This window comes from Miniopterus schreibersii, assembly GCF_964146895.1.
Source record: "Miniopterus schreibersii genome assembly, chromosome: 1".
Classification (NCBI taxonomy): domain Eukaryota; kingdom Metazoa; phylum Chordata; class Mammalia; order Chiroptera; family Miniopteridae; genus Miniopterus; species Miniopterus schreibersii.
Window position 1 is genome coordinate 10,299,886 of NC_138101.1, and position 16,088 is coordinate 10,315,973.

The 16,088-nt window shown below is 40.9% G+C and overlaps 2 protein-coding genes across 13 annotated transcripts in view; one reads left to right on the forward strand and one right to left on the reverse strand.

Moving 5' to 3' along the window:
• Positions 1–244: 244 nt before the first annotated feature.
• On the forward strand, positions 245–11,960 carry PACRGL (parkin coregulated like). 6 transcript variants are annotated; one of them, XR_013998456.1, is made up of 11 exons: positions 250–408; positions 1,386–1,510; positions 4,130–4,197; positions 4,320–4,474; positions 4,696–4,763; positions 5,118–5,208; positions 6,334–6,468; positions 7,171–7,278; positions 8,297–8,377; positions 10,523–10,740; positions 11,348–11,960. XR_013998456.1 is itself a non-coding variant. In XM_081132557.1 (10 exons), exons 3-10 carry the CDS (start codon positions 4,146–4,148, stop codon positions 10,577–10,579), a joined length of 747 nt encoding a protein of 248 aa, XP_080988683.1. In that variant the 5' UTR covers positions 252–408; positions 1,386–1,461; positions 4,130–4,145; the 3' UTR covers positions 10,580–11,281. The 6 variants fall into 6 exon arrangements, 2 of the variants coding, with proteins under 2 accessions (XP_080988683.1, XP_080988682.1); XR_013998457.1 differs by having other exon boundaries at positions 262–408; positions 1,386–1,461; XR_013998455.1 differs by lacking the exon at positions 1,386–1,510 and having other exon boundaries at positions 245–408.
• The window catches only part of KCNIP4 (potassium voltage-gated channel interacting protein 4), a gene marked incomplete at its 5' end in the record, with an annotated part of 828,309 nt that continues 824,168 nt past the window's right edge, over positions 11,948–16,088 (reverse strand). For 4 of the 7 annotated variants that reach the window (XM_081132589.1, XM_081132588.1, XM_081132593.1 and 1 more), the window contains 2 exons: positions 11,952–13,381; positions 15,445–15,507. In XM_081132589.1, coding sequence (XP_080988715.1) covers positions 13,334–13,381; positions 15,445–15,507 — 111 coding nt within the window. In that variant the 3' untranslated portion in view covers positions 11,952–13,333. Of the gene's footprint in view, positions 13,382–15,287; positions 15,508–16,088 lie in introns of those variants that run through there. The other 3 variants (XM_081132594.1, XM_081132590.1, XM_081132591.1) reach the window with 2 other exon arrangements.

Genomic DNA, 16,088 nt, shown 5'->3' on the forward strand with positions numbered 1-16,088 from the left:
TAAGTGCACGGCCCGGGGAGCGGCTGCGGCGCAGGGAACCGGGCGCCGCGCCCCCTCGGTCCCGGGATCCCTCCCTCCCCGAAGACCCTCCCCAGGGGCGCTCCCGTCCCGCGACGGCGAGCGCGCCCCGCTCGGACCTGCCCCTTTCAGTTCCGGCGCCCAGTTGCCAGGGCAACCCTCCGCCGCCGGCGCGTCTGCGGCCTCCCTACTATTGGCTGAGAGGTCATAACGTGCGTCTGACGTCAGTGCGCGGCGCCGCCTGATCCGGAGACGGCGCGAAGCCCCATTTTCTCCGAGCTCGGGCGGCGGCGGCTGGACCTGCGGCTGTTGGCCGAGCGCGCGCCGGTCTAAAGCCCCCCCCATCTGGGGTGGCGGCTGGTGTGCGGGTGGCAGCGGGAGAGAGGCGCGGTAGGGACGAGTCCCCGGCGCCGTGGGCTGCGGGTGCGGGGATCCCGCGGCCCCGCCCGCGCTTCTGGGCCCGACCTGCTCCCGCTTGGCCTGTTGCTAGGGCCGCCGGGCTCCGTTGCTAAGGACCCGGGTGATGCTGAGAGCCCGGAGCCCTTCCTTTTCCGGGGCCCGACTTCGGCTCGTTCATAGCCTTAATTGGAACCGTTCCCCTTTTCTTCCACGCTCCTTTTTAAAACTGTTTTTCTCCAGTCTCCCCCTTCCCCCCCCAGCCCCCCATGTCCTCATTTTCCAACTTCAACGACCCTCCGGCCCCGAACGGGTCCTAGGTGTTAAGTGCTGTGTGGTGTTGGCGGGGGAGAGGCTAGGGAAGTGGGAAGCGGATTTTAAGACCCTTAATACTGGCCCTTTGGTTTACTTTACGGTAGAAGGGGATTGAGACAGGTGGAATTGGCGCTCGCGCTATACTCTGGAATTTGAAGGAACTTCAGAGACGGAACATGGTTTCTTTAGTGGGGCGCCTGTTCCACTTCGGGGCGCGCTAAACGCCGGATTAGAGAATAGAAAATAACGTGGCGTCTGCCCCTGAGAATTTAGCGAGCAGTTTAGCGAGCAGTTTAGTGCAGTGATCTCAAAGTGGGGTGCGGGGGGGGGGGGGAGGTGCATGTAGAGAAAGAGATGGGATGTATGAGCTGTCCAAAGCAATGAACCAAAGGTATGCTTTTCTAGCGTTGACACAGGTGGGGACGGCCCCTGTAGGTCACCTGCAGCCGCTGAGGGGACCTAAGGGAAAAGTGAGGGTCCCACAGTGGAGCCCTGCTGCTTTGCTCTCTGATACTGTGACATCGTTTAGGTGTTTGGGCTAAGTGCATTTGTGGATGCTAGAGTCTATTTAGAATCTTCGTGTTTTGTGAAAGAATGAAGGTGACCTTGTAATATTTGTAACTCAACGCAGTTCTTTATTTTTCATTTCCTTCCAGTATTGCCCCTCTTAGACCGCCCTCTACGTGTTATTTAATGAAGAAGCACTCAGAAGGGTGGTGGAGCGTAAGATGAGTTAAGCGTTTTTCTTTTACAAACAGCTCATGCTGGTTTGTTGTCAGTGGTAAGCTCCCAGATAGATATTATTTTTAAAAATTGAGCACACTTAATCTGTCTTTAAGGCAAAGAGTGGTACTTTTTCAACAAGCGGAAAAATGATTTGTTTTGGAAAGAAACTAATATAGGGTGTTTTGAAAGTGGACGTAGAAATGTTTGCATCATTGTGCGTGTGTGTTTGTGTGTGTGTGTGTGTTTTGATGTTGCTGAAAATTATGTAAATATATTATACGTAAAAACTGTCCTGTATACTTAAAACCATTGGAAGCTGATTTTTTAGCATGTTTAAAAGTCAAATGAAGAGTCTCAGTGGCTTTTTGAGCTTATTATTCATAATGCAGTACTCTCCCATTAGTACCTTACAGGAATGAGTTTTTGACATAAAAGAGTGTAGAAATTTAATTGAGCCAACAAAAACTTTTGCAGAATTGTTAGTTGAAAAATGTGTGTCATGATTTGATGTTGCAAAGTATGCACTTTTAATTTTTTTGGATAGACATCTTTGTGATACATGTTTTCCAACTATATCAGCTATGACAGTTTACAATCAAAAGAAACCAAACTTAAATTGGATTTTCAAATTGATGTAGCCAAGATACCAGATTTTTCAAAAAGAAGGAAACTATTTAATCGCCTTGACTCCACTATTATTAGTGATACTTAAAACCACTGTATATTATCATAACGAAAATGCTAAAACTCATATAATGTTTACTGTATGCCAAACACTTGTTTTACGTATATTAACTTACTATTCTTCATCAACATTTAGAGTAGTTACCCCAACTACAGAATTGAAAATGAGGCACATTTTCTTTTTTAAATAGAAACTTAGATTGTATTGCTCCTCATCAAGAGCTTCTCAAAACAGAGGCCAGGTACAATAGTAAATACTGTTAAATAATCACTGAAGTACAGTATAGGTCAGCAAATGTAAAGTTTGTCTTAGCTTATCTTAGAATATTATCTGACAAATTTAATGAAATGTTAATGACCATATTTGTAGAAAATGCCTCGGGGATGAATGTGAAGTGTGAAATTGGGAAGTAAGTGATCTGCCAGTCATAGGATGAGAAAATTAGGTCAATGTATTAAATCAAGAAAATTGAAATTTAAAATTCTGTGTACAGAAACAGTCCAGCCTTTAGTTTATCTTTACAAGGCTCTGGTCACATCGTGTTTGAAATATTATCAGGCTCAGTGTCATTACATGGAGCTTTGTCTTCCTTGTAGAGGTTTCTCATTTGTCAAGTAGATTAAAATCACCTCATGTAAGGAACACTTAAGAAAGTATCAATGTTTATCCTAAAGAAGAGAAAATTAAGGGAGCAGAGAGTCATTGTACTCAGATATTTGAAAAGCTGTCATTTGAAGTTAAATAGGACTTTACCTGTGTTGCTGTACAGGAAGATCTTACAGTGTGGTTGAGGAGTAGTCATTATATCTATGTAACGATTATATTAAAGCTATGAAGTAGGAATGCCCTGTCTTGAGTGTCATGCAAGAGAGGGAGTAATAAAGTAGAAATAAGAAGGAAGCAGTGCAGAAATTGGAGTGCCATGGAAGTGAACATTTGAGAAACAGAAGACAGGGAAAGGCTGCATGAAATTGGGATTGGAGCTAGGCCTAAAAATACCAGTGGGCAGTTGGGTATCTGAGTATGGGTGTGTGTGGTGGAGGATTCCATGGTAGAGATAAACATTTAGAAATTGTTTATGTGATGAGGCAGGAAATCATGGGCTATGAACTAGACCTCTTACATTAACAGAAAAGAGGGAAATGTGGAAAGGGAGAGGCGAGCCACCATTTGCTGGTGAGCAATTTGATATGTGATTGTATTTACTCAACAACAGCCTTGATAGGCTTGATTTACCTCTCCCTTTTAAAAGGTTAGGAAATCAAGCTTAGGGAGGTTAAATAATCTGCCTGAATTCATAAGCCTCATAATGGGTAGAGAGGAGATGCAAACCAGATCTGAGCCCAGAGCTCTTTCTACCTCATCACGTCATGTTGAGCGCATCTGTAGGGATGAGTGTAGGAAGCAAAGGAAAAGGAAACAGCAGTGATGTAAGTTTTTCAGTCTGATGGACCAGAAGACTGGTGGCACCTTGAATTAACAAGGGATTTATAACTCAGTGTGTGTGATAACCTGTTTTGGTTATGGCCTGTATAAGAAGCAGTGGTATGTTGAGTAGGAGAGTTCATTAAGTCACTGGAAAAGCAGAACTTGATATGCAGATGTTCACATTTGGAACTTTGGTAATATAGAGGCCAGAGAAGATGGACACCCTAGGGGATGTGCTAACCACTCCTTTCAAAAATCTAGTCCATGTTTTCTGCATATAACCAGAGGATTGCAATTGAGTATCTAACTGTATCTTGATAATTTGAATTAAAAAAAAGCTTGCTTTTATACATCTTATTTTCTTATAGCTGGTTTTTAATTTGCTATTATTGAAATTGATATAATTATATATTTTCTCATTAGTCTTCTCAGATATTTTGCTCCATACTATACCTATTTGTGTGTGTCTTTTACTGTATTTTCTACTCTATTCTGTTTTGTTCTTTATATTGTTAGTGAATTTCTCAAAAAAATTTGAAATCAAGTTTCCTATAACTGCAGGAGTGAAGGGGAAGCAATGCAGAAATCACAGTGCCATGGAGACATACAGCTGAGAAACAGAGTGACAGGTACACAGTGTTGCTTTTTAAATGAAGAGGCTAACTTTATTGACACGTTCTGTGTACACAGGAATGTGGGTTGAGCTTTATAGTTTTCACCTGTTTTTTGTTGGTTTTCTTTTTCCCACCAGGTAATTATGATCAAAGGATATCATCAAACCCACAAATAAAGCATAGGACTACAGTTCAACGAAGCAAATCCTCATCATCCACCAGCTCTCCAGAGGCTGCAAGAAAAGTCCATCCTCGACCGAGCGATAAACTTAACCCTAAAACAATTAACCCGGTAGGTACAAAGAGATTCCTGACTCTGTAGGTTTTTCTAAGGAACACACGCTCAGCACACTATTGAACCATTTGTGTTGCTGAGTAGCATGCTGCACTGGAAAGTTGAAAGTGGCTTGAAAGTCAGGGTGTTCATTTGCCTCTGACCTGAGCAGGGTTAAAATTGATTAGATATCACAAAGTGGAGGTGATAGTAATATTTAACGTCATGTTTTATTTCAGTTTGGAGAACAGTCACGAGCCCCATCTGCATTTGCAGCTGTTTACTCTAAAGGTGGTATCCCTTGCAGGTAAAATCAATACAAGTTATAACTCCCCATGTTATTCAGAATCATTGAGTAAAGCCAATACACTATTCAGTTTCAATGTGTTGAAAGTTTTATTTACTAGGGAGGTTGAAATACAGGTGACTTACACTTTTGGGCTTTGGGTTGGTATAGATCCTGGGACATTATTGAAGAAAACAATTTTAATTCCAAATAGAATTACTAATAAGAATATGACTTGAAGTTATGGTTTTCCTACGTGCTACAAAATCATAGTAGCATGGTTATGTTCTAGAAAGAGTGTGTGTGTGTTAGGTAATCACTGCTTGACGTATCATAACACTGTCCTCCTTACATTCACCGGTGTGTGTATTTTAGGTTGGTCCACGGCGCAGTAAAACACAGGTTGCAGTGGGACTGCCCCCCTGAAAGCCTTGCGTTCGATCCTCTACTCATTACTTTAGCCGAGGTAAGGTGGCACCCATCTCTCCTGAGCATTTTGGGGGAGTCTTATAAAACTGCAATAGATGTGATTTTGTAACTCATCAGTAAATCTCATTCTTTTCTTGTGAAATCGGACCCTAACAGCAGGCATTAAAACACTTTTCACTCTCTTAAGAACTAAATACAATTGGCACATGGTGGTTGGAAACTAATTAATCAGCTCTATAAATATGAGGTTAGTCTGCACAGGGGTTTGTAGATAAGGGGCTGAAATATTCAAACTTAACTCGAAATATAAAAGGACTTAGAATCCTGATGTGGAGGAAGATTTTTGTTCAACTAGTCAAATCAGAAGAACATCAGTGGTTTAAATTCAGCTACATCAGATAACAATTTCTCTGTACAACCAGTCCTGCTTAACACTATGTGCTTCTTAGGAAACTGGTGGTAGCTACCTCACGTTTTTTCGTAGAATTCTCCAGGGTTTTGCCTACTTGTACATTTTAAGTAGGACTCTATGGAGGTGTTTTTATACATGATTTAAAAAAAATCTCCAGATGGGTTCCTTTATATTATTTAATATTTGTGTCAGGAAAGCAAATTGTAAAATCGTGGTATAGGTAAAGGGCCCAGTAGTCAGGCATTCACAGAGGTCCACTTTTAAGCACCCCGCGGGTAACTGGGCCTTTCGGGCCGTGCTCAGGAGTGTGCACAGAATGCACCTAGAGTCCTAGTGCCTTTCTCTGCCTTTTCTCCACTTTATTTCTTCTTCTTTACCTTTCTTCTCCCGCCCTCTCTCTTCTCCCTAATTTTCTTTCCTTTTTAAAATTCTCTGTTTTTTGTCTCTCTTTTCTTTTCCTGTTTATTTTTTCTTATTTTTCTTTTTCTCCTTCCTTCCTTCCCTCCTTCCTTCCTTCAGATGGAGATCTTTTCTATCTCATGTATATCTTTTATTCTACAATTTATCTGTGTAATTAAAATTGTAATTACTGAAATTATATATCACGATTAGGAAACGAATAACAATAATAATAAAAAAACTTGGTTTTCACTTGCACTAGTAAGGATTCAATGTTTCTTGTTAGCATCATCAAATGGGTAGTAAATCATGTGGGTTTTTGTTTTTTGTGTTTTCTTTGGTCTTTGGCAGGGTCTGAGAGAAACTAAACATCCATATACCTTTGTCTCAAAGGAGGGTTTTAGAGAATTACTTCTGGTTCAGGATGCTCCTGAAAAAGCAGTGCCATTGCTTCCTAGACTGATTCCTGTGCTAAAGGCGGCTCTGGTATGTCCTTTATTCTTTGGACTTTCTGTGATACATTTAGGATATTTTATGCTTTTTCTTCTAAATTCTATGCAAATTAACTTTATTACCTGTGATTTTGATGTGTTTGCAGAATTAGGTCACTGTTCTTCAGGGCCAGATGATTACTTACTTGAAAACACCTTTAAGGGGATGTGCTAATGGTAAAATGGGACATTTTGAGTAGTTAGAGAAAGTCATGAACCTCAACGCAGTCTTTTTGCAGGTCACAATTTCTTTTTTAATTTTTTTATATATCTTTATTGATTTCAAAGAGAGGAAAGGAGAGAGAGAGAGAAACATCAATGATGAGAGAGTCATTGATCGGCTGCCTCCTGCACGCCCCCTACTGGGGATCAAGCCCACAACCAGGGCATGTGCCCTGACCGGGAATTGAACCCCGATCGCCTGGATCATAGGTCGATGCTCAACCACTGAGCCACACCCGGCTGGGTACAATATTTCTTAATGTTCAGTCAGGGTTGACATTCATATGTTGCTTCTATATGTCCTGCATTAAAGGTTATTTTTTAAATCCTGGGTTTGGTTGATTATCTCGTCATTTTGAATAGTCAGTCTCACTTTTTTCTCCCTGGTTTGCCCTATTTCCTAACCCAACCTTCCTTTCTTTGTCTCTCCCTCCCATTTCTATCCCTACACCTCTGACCAACCAATGCTGCGCAGGCCCATTCGGATGACGAAGTGTTTGGAAGAGGGTTGAGTGCTCTGGTACAGCTAAGTGTCGCTGTCGGTCCTCCTCTGAGCCCCCACCTGAAACATCTGCTTACAAGTGTAAGCACTGAAAAGATGAGAGTGGTTGTGGATATGTATCATGCGCTGCCGGTATCTCTTCATGATGTAATGGCTCCAAGTGATTCAAACCTCAGTAAAACCAAAAAACAAAAACAAAACTCATCATCGTAACCAAAATCATTCTAGTTGTTCATAAAACATTTGACTAAGGACAGTGTACTCCTTAAGTGTTTTTAGTGGAAGCGCCTACATGAGCAGAATTTAGGGCTGCAGTGAGAGGTAAGCAAAGGTGAATGCATACAAATTAACGAGCAGCGTAATAGTATGGTGCCCATGTTGACTGGCTGTGAGTTATAAGCGGGGCTTAGCCACCCTCTTGTGTTACTATATATTGCCACTGCCATGCTTTTTATCTTTTTATCTTTTTGTTTTTTATTGTAAGTTTTGTAGTGAGTCTGTAAATAGCACTCAGGATAAGACTTTTTCCTGCTTTATGTAGTTTAATTCTTATCACAAATATACAGTGGGACACTGAACTGTGCTGTTTCCCTTTCTGCTCTGTGAGTCTGTCCTCACTCACCTGTACTCTCCCCTGAAGTCAGAGTTCCACCTGCAGTCAGAGGCCCATTCAGGACACACCTAGGGACATGTCTTGTGGCTTCTGGCTGATTCCTCTGTCACTGTTACAGAGTCACTCATGTAAATACTCTTCTGTGTTGTCTCTTCCCATTTTTACTATTGGAGACACATGTGTTTTGGAGGCTTAGCTTCCCATCATAATTCTCCAAATGCTCTTGAAAATTACAAAATAGAAAAATACGCAGTTTCTTAGAAAACTTATTCTGGGTACCACAGATTTTGTAGGATTGGTATTATTTGAAATAATTAAATTAATAGATTTTCCCCCCATTTTTTCAATGAGATGTTTCCTAAAAGAAGACTTGAAGCCTAAAATTAAGTGGTGTTCAAGAACTTATTATGCAATAAGGACTCAATGACATAGTTTACTTGCATTACTATTTTAAATCATTTCATCTCCCCAATCTTATCTTTAAAGCTTTTCAAGAGACTGAGGGACAAGAAGTTCAAAGAGCCGATCACCAGCGCGCTACAGAAGCTGGAGCAGCATGGCGGGAGTGTGAGTAGGACAGTCTCCTTAAGTCACGGTGCTTTCCCACCTTCAGTCATAGTGCAGAACTGACTGTGTAACACATGAGCTCATTTCAGCCACAAGTAAGCTGTGGACCTGATTTGACTATTTCTGTGTTAGAGCTCTGAGTTTCTGTCTTCCTGGGTCATAGTTTCTAAGCCCTGGGATTCCGGCCTGGGTTGTATGAACACAGGGCCTGTGCACTTTCACTGTGTTCACTGTGTGGCACTCCATGGGGGGCAGCTTTACAGGTGGTTTTATTTTGGGTGTTTTTGCTTTGATCATTTAAAGCAAGGAAGCTCGAGCTTGCTTGAACGTGAGCGTGTGTGTGTGTGTGCAGCACTCGGGTGACTCAGAAGGTGCAAGAGTGTGGTGTACCTAGAGTGCGTTTTCATCTTTTGAAAGAAGTGTTCAGATAAGCTAGTCTGGAAATATTTCCATGAAGCAGTATTCCCATCTTGTTTCGGAGCTTACATTTAATCAGATCTTAATGATGGAGTTGCATATGATTATCTTAACATAGCAGAACTTAGATTCATTCTAGGTACGTTCAAAAGGAATTAATTATAAAGAAATGTGTATGATAGTATAGTTTTAAAACGGCACCTGTTTTAGTTTAAGCTTTGCCTAAATTACCCAATTTGACCAATTTCAGTGACTTTTTAAATTGAAGATATTCTTTGCATGATGAATGCCTGGAATAGTTTGTAAGGAGGAAATAATTCCCAAGGCTGTAGATCGTGGGTTTCTCTGTTGTGTGTGGGTCTGAGGCAGAGGGTTAGCATTCAGACACCGTGTGGTGATGTACACAACCATCTCCTAGCCAGTCCTGCGTCTCTCCTCAGCAGAAATGGAATTCTTACTTGCAAATGTGTATGCTGCTCTGAGAGTTGGAATGGAAGATGAATTCCCTGTGAGGTGCAAGTAAACAGATGCTTAATAAAGATGGCACAGCTTTTCAATCTGAAACTCTACCCGGGGGGTTTCAGACATCCTGTGGGCTGGATGGGGAAGGGGCAAGTGGAAAGGGGCAGGCCCAGTGTTAGGTTGCGTGGTGTGCCTGCGGAGGGCAGGTAGTTTGTGCAGAAAGTTTAGAAGTAGCGCAGTAAGCTTTGGAGGGGGATACTGAATCTCAGAGATAGCTAGCAAGGGAGTTCCTCTTTTGCTAATCAGTCTCATTAGTTTTGAGCCATGCTAATACAGAATAAAAAATATTTTGAAGTCAAAAGGCTATTAGTATTGTTTTTTCCTTTGGACTTTTTCTCTTCTTGTGCTCTCCTAATACCTTACATACTATTTTATTACACACCAAACAGGTTCCCTTGGCTTTATTATTATTGTGCTGCTTTGGATACTTTGTCGTCCTCCGTGAAATTAATAAATGCTCTCTTTCCCTTCTAAAACTTAAACATTTATTTTTCTTTCTCTTTCTTTAAATATTTAGAGATGAGTCTTTAAAAAATAGTCTTCTCAGTGTTGTAGTTTCTCATTCTTGGGGCCTGCATGTATCACAGTGATGGACTCAACTTCTGGGAAACACAAATATCAGTAACAGACAGTCACAGTGTCATTTTCTTATAACTAATCAGTTTACAACCAGCCTTAAGTTGAGATTGGTTCATTCTGAGCTCATTTTGTTTTTTTCCTCATGATATGCACATTTGTCTTAGGTACATACTTACACACATCCCAATTTCTGTTGAGCACATGGGAACGTATGACATGCCGGGTATTTTGTTGAGTACTTTTTAAACATTAAACTCAATCTTTACTACATCCCTCAGAGAGAGGTTTTGTTATCACCCCCCCTTTAAAGATCTAAAAACTGACACACAGATTCCTGATTACCCCAGATTTGACAGGGAAGTGGCTGGCAGAAGCTGGATTCAAATACTGGCAGTCTGGTTCCTGACTACTTCTTTAGTTGGTCATTTTTTAAAATCAGTAAGAGATTACCTATTTTTATTTAACTCAGAAGAAAGTTTCACTTCTCATTTCATCCTTTTACTCTCACTCCATTTTGTTTATTTGTTTTGAGTTTTGGATACTTTTCTAGGCATGCTTTCGAAAATGTAATACCCATGAGGGGAAGCTTGCATGATACTAATGAGGCTCATTGTTTTCTGTTGACAGGGAAGCCTTATCATCATCAAAGCTAAAATTCCAACATATTGCTCCATATGTTGTTGAAGGGAGACGACAAAAATCTTACTACCTGGCGACAGGTGTTAAACGCTGGCTGTGGATACCTGTGGAACCTTCGCAGATTCACTCAGTATATTTTGTAAATCACAGCCACCATTCATTATTTACCAGTTTAAGATGAATATACATAATTCCACTGAATCACAGTAAGTTATTCAACAAAAAAGAATGATTAATAGTGGAAAGCTATTAAAGTTCTATAACACGACAGTTATGAAGCATTTATTGTTCATATTTTTATGATTTGTGTGTGAACAGCCATTATTGGGTTTATAGTAGAAGTGTTTGCATTTATTTTCTAATGCCTTTTACTTATAACATCCCTTTTGCAATCAGTTTGTAACTATACACTTATTTTTAAATATTTTGCTGTTTTGGGATTTTATATTTATCAAGGCTATGGAAATTTAAAATAGTGGACAATTAATAATTCACTATTAATTATTGTTTGTAAATATGTCTTTTACAATGTAGAATGCTTGGGAAAATTTCTTTCCAGAGTGTTCTAGTGTAAGAATTTTTTTTTAATGTGTAAATTCTCTAGTAAGTATGTTGTTTATTACAACTCATTAAAACTACCTAAACTTTAGGTGTTAGTTGTAGATAAGTAAATGTTATGTTTGTATTTCATAGTCTGAGTTCAGTACATGAAGAGATTCAGAAATGAAAATGTTAAAACTCTTACATATTTAGTGATTTGTTGTGCTTGCTTATGTTGAACAATTAGATTTTAAAAGTTTTTGAAATTTACAGGAATCATTCTGGGTGTTGATGTAAAAGCTGACTGGGTCATCTGCAAGAGACAGGAGTAGAAGAGAAACAGAAAACAAGAATAAGACCTTTCACCTTCAGGGCAAGAAGAGAGCCCCTAGAAACTCAGTGGTCACACCAAAGCCCAGCTGACTCTCACTTCCAAAGGTGGACATCAGGGGTCACTCTTACATAGGGCAGCAGTATCATATTCCAGAAGCGTCAGAAGAAACCCTGTTTTTGCTCCTTCCCTCCAATACCTGGAGAGACCTCTTTGCACTCTCCCTTTAACTAGTCTTACAGCTGTGATTTAAAAGAATGCAAGTAATTTCTGAAGCGTCATAAGTGTGAAAATGCTTGTCCTCCCTTAGATCTGCTGTGCTTCCTGGTTCCCTGTCGGGTACGCTCTTTCCTCAGGTATCACTTGTCACATCCTCAGGTCATGTAGTTACAACATCCGCCTGACCCCTGCCTCACTTTCAGTCTTCCTCATGCACTGGGCGCTGCCCAAAGCAAAGATTTCCACAGTCTAGAAAATGACATAAGCAAAAATATTTTTAACCTAGTAATTACAAAATTTGTTGGAATAAAGACCTATAAGATACAGTAGAGTTATAAACATTTTATTTGCTTTATTTTCTCTTTTTGAAATACAAAATGTGCACATTGAGTTTACACAAACACGCGATGGCGAATCAGTGTACATGTACTGTACTACTCTTAATTTCTACACTGGTGATAGCAGGGCAGCTTCCACATCCTATCTCTACACCAGAATAGATACCTGATTTATTGTTGCAAAACAGTTGCAAGTTTCCTCCTACTGTAGCTTCTTGGTGATATTTCTGCAAAACAGGGAAGATGTTTGTATCTTTAGTAGTGTTGAGGCAACTTTACAATTTTGGCTTGAGAGTGTTGAAAAGATCTGAATTATTGGAGTTTTATGATGACCTAAATCATAATACAGTTAGGATGAGTTGCTTAGCACATACTCATTTTCAACTCGATTTTGGTGTTGGCGTCCTGGCCATAATGGATCACTGGGTCTTTCAACGTGATTCTGCTGCTGTCTCTTCCCAGCATGCACTGGGGTAGTCAAGGTGTCTGTCCCTGATGGCATGGAATAATGAGGCGCCACGAGGGACGGGAGGGGATGCAAGAGGCTTTCACTGCTGTTAAAAATTAATTCTCATTAAGCATTCCCAGGTACTGGAGACGGATATCCTGACCCTTGGCGTATGCCTATAAACACCCTCACGCTGTCTCATACCTTCTTGGACTTCCACTTAGTGACAATAGAAAACAGCCTGTAGGATTGAACAAATCCAAAATTATATACATCGTGTAGGCCTTGGCTTAATATGTGTTTATGAAAAATTAAGAAATGCTTATTAAATAAGCTGTTAGGAGTATGCTGACATCTGGTGATAAACTAATTTGTTTCATATTATTTAAAAAAACCAAAAACGCCAGATAAATGAATGTCTAACAGAAGGCGGCAAATCCATAGGAACTGGGACTATGTGTTTGCTTTCTTAAATTGTGGGAATTGGAATTACAGCATACAAACATGAAAATTAATTTCCAGAAATTAAGTGCAGATGCCGATATTTTAGAAAACCATTTAAAATCCTGGGGTTGGATACATACAAATGAGGAGCAAAAAACATTTTAAAATTACCGATAACGTGAAAGCCTCAATAATCCCATGGCTAAAGTGTCAATAAAACTACTTGCCAGGTTCTACCCCTTTGAATGTGCACAGGGTGGGAAAGGACTTGGACGGGCCGGGAGCTTGGAGGCATAAAGATGATGCAGATTTAAAAGTGAACTCTAATCTTTTGGGGACTGCTCCATATGAAGACAAAGCTGGTCTGCATAATGTGCCTCAGTGTCAAGCTGGGCAGCCTATGCTAAAAGTGGCAGCTCCGACGTTAAGTGGTGGAGTCGTTCACGTTTGTCTGATTGATTGAGGATGCATTTGACAAGTTAAATCACATTTTCAAAGAGCTGCATGGAGCGCATTATGTTTTCATCCTGTAAGGGAGAAACGGGTTAAATTCAGCATATGTGCAAGGAAAGAACAGCAAACCCTCACTTAACGTCATCGATAGGCTCTGTGGCCAAGCGAGGTGATGTGTAAGGAAGCCAATTTCACCATAAGCTAATTGATATAAATAGGAGTTAAGTTCCTATGGCATCTCAGAGTTATACTGAGACAATGTTGAGTGAATGACATTGAAGGAAACTTATTTGAGGGCCTGCTGCACCATTTTGCCTAAGTACTCCAACACCACCTATGCCCAAAGCTCAAATGCTAAGTGTTTGCAGATGTGAACAGCATTCTCTTCATGCTCCATGTAGACAACTGGAGAGCCCATTTTAGGTTTTTTTGAGTCTACCAGGCTTTAAACATTTCATTCAAATCTTACTTCGTGTTAACAGGATGTTTCTCAAATCAGAACACCAGAATGGAAACTCGAGAGAGGTAAGACAAAATGAGGAAATGCAAATTTGGGCATCCAGGTGAATCACAGACTTGAACATGTAGAAGGAAACGGGGTTTGTGTGTAAGAGCCAACTTCATGAGGACTGGAGCTTGGGGCTTTGGGACATGTTTGCAGTAATTGCTCCTGTTTCTGGATATGCTAGGGCTTTTTCTATAGATTTCAGAGAGAGGGAGAGGGAGAGAAACATCAATGATGAGAGGGTGGTCATTGATTGGCTGCCTCCTGCACGCCCCCGACTGGGGATTGGGCCCACAGCCCCTGCATGTGCCCTGACCGGAATCAAACCATGATCTCCTGGATCCTAGGTCAATGCTCAACTGCTGAGACACACCCGGCTGGGCTGTTAGGGCTGATTCTGTGTGGCTTTTAGGAGCCTTTAAAAATGAATGGGCTCTCCCGGGCCGGTGTGGCTCAGTTGGTTGGGCGTTGTCCTGTGCACCAGGAGGTTCCCTGTTCGATTCCTGATCAAGGGCACATGCCTGGGTTGTGGAATCGATCCCGTGCAGGAGGCAGCCAATTGATGTTTCACTCTCATGTCAATGTGTCTCTCCCTTTCCCTTTCCCTCTCTCTAAAAATCAATAAACCATTCTTAAAAAAAAGAAAGAATGGTCTCAAAGTCAGAGAAAGAATTGTTTGGGAAAAAACATTGCCGGGTGACTGTATTTGGTTTAGCGTATTCCTTAAAAACATAAGGGACAGGCCTTGGGCATTACAGCGCCCTTGGAGATTGCATGTGAGTGGCTCTCAGTGAGCTTTTTATACTGTGGCAAGTGGTAGCTGGACTAAAGATGGCCTGCACTCCTAGAAGCGGCAGCACTGAGCAGGTGGATGCCATCAAGTTAATTCTCTCCAAGTCCACCAGCTCAGAAAAAGCTTAGACACAAGCAGGCACCGGGAAAAGGAAAGTATAAAAATTCATAAATAGAATAGCTAAAGCACCAACAAACTTTGTTGTCTATATTTATTTTTTAAATTCTTAATTGTGGTTCTAGCCACACATTGAGTGAAATAATTCTAGGTCAGCTAAAACTGGCCTCCTGCCAGGTGACAGAGAACCAGCCTGAGTTCTTTGAATTTACTACTCTGTTTTTGTGAATGAAGACCATTACTGCTTCAGTCAAAAGCCATTTATTGTCCATATATATTAAAGCAATGGTGTTTCTCTTAGAAATCAGCTATAATCTTGGCCTGTGATGAATCCTTAGCTGTACCAGAATCCTAAAGCTATGGAGATACGGTAGATAATATGCGTGTTATCGGCTAAGTCTAGGCAAAGAGCAGTTTAAAACTCACATGTGTTTTATTCGCAGTGATAGGTACTCTCTAAAGGGTTTAGGGAACAAAAACTCAGTCTATGTGCAACTTTTGCATCCCCAGGACTTACCTACACAGCTGTAGGCACTCTACAAATGCTGAGCAGTTGAAGGTAGAAATTGGTGATTGTTTCACAGTGTGGGCTGAGCTGTATAAAAGTGGTAGACTTTGCATATGATCTTTATATTTTGCTCACTTCATGGTGGCTAGCTTGCAATTCTCAGTCTAGATGCCATGAAAGCAAAGGGGATGGTTCCTTTACTACCGGTACTTACTTTCTGGCAACTTTCGATGAACTCATCTATAGTAACCACTCCATCTTTATTTTTGTCCATTTTCTGTTCAGAAAGAACAAAAAAACGTTATTTAGACTTACCCCGTGATACCCTCACACCTGAACTGAATGAGCTGAAGCTGATAAAGAAAAAAACAGAAAAAAAGCCCACTGCTGGTCTATTGGGAGGAACAGCCGCAGGTCATGGACTAGTAATTTCCTAGCAACAGGAATCACCGGCTGACTTCCAGCCCTTTCTTGTCAGTAGAAGGTGGTGACGATCTAGTCACCGACCTAGGTAAAATCCTGCGCTCCAGCTGTGCCAGAGCTCGGGCGCTTTGCTGAGCCTTTCAGAGCCTTGGTCTTCTCATCTGTAAAATGGGGCTAATGAGGATTTATAACCTCAGGGTTCTCGAGAGAACCGAACACACACAAAAAAACCCCAAAAACATGAAACATGGCAATCGCTTAGTGTCCTATCTAGGACATCGTGAGTGTTCACTAAGTGCAGTTATCTGTATTATAATAAATTCAAAACCAAAACTATTAAATTGTTAGGGTGGCGAATATTCTATTGCCTTTTCTCTTTCAGGAAACGGTCTTTTCCTTTATATTCTTATGAACCATCATGACACTTTGAAAGCA

Bases quoted from the DNA above. Each gene is read 5' to 3' on its own strand.
- PACRGL (XM_081132556.1), top strand. From the start codon at position 1,491: ATGCTGGTTTGTTGTCAGTG. The intron at 6,469-7,170 runs GTATGTCCTTTA...AATGCTGCGCAG, and splicing joins CTGTGCTAAAGGCGGCTCTG to GCCCATTCGGATGACGAAGT. The intron at 7,279-8,296 runs GTAAGCACTGAA...TTATCTTTAAAG, and splicing joins TGAAACATCTGCTTACAAGT to CTTTTCAAGAGACTGAGGGA.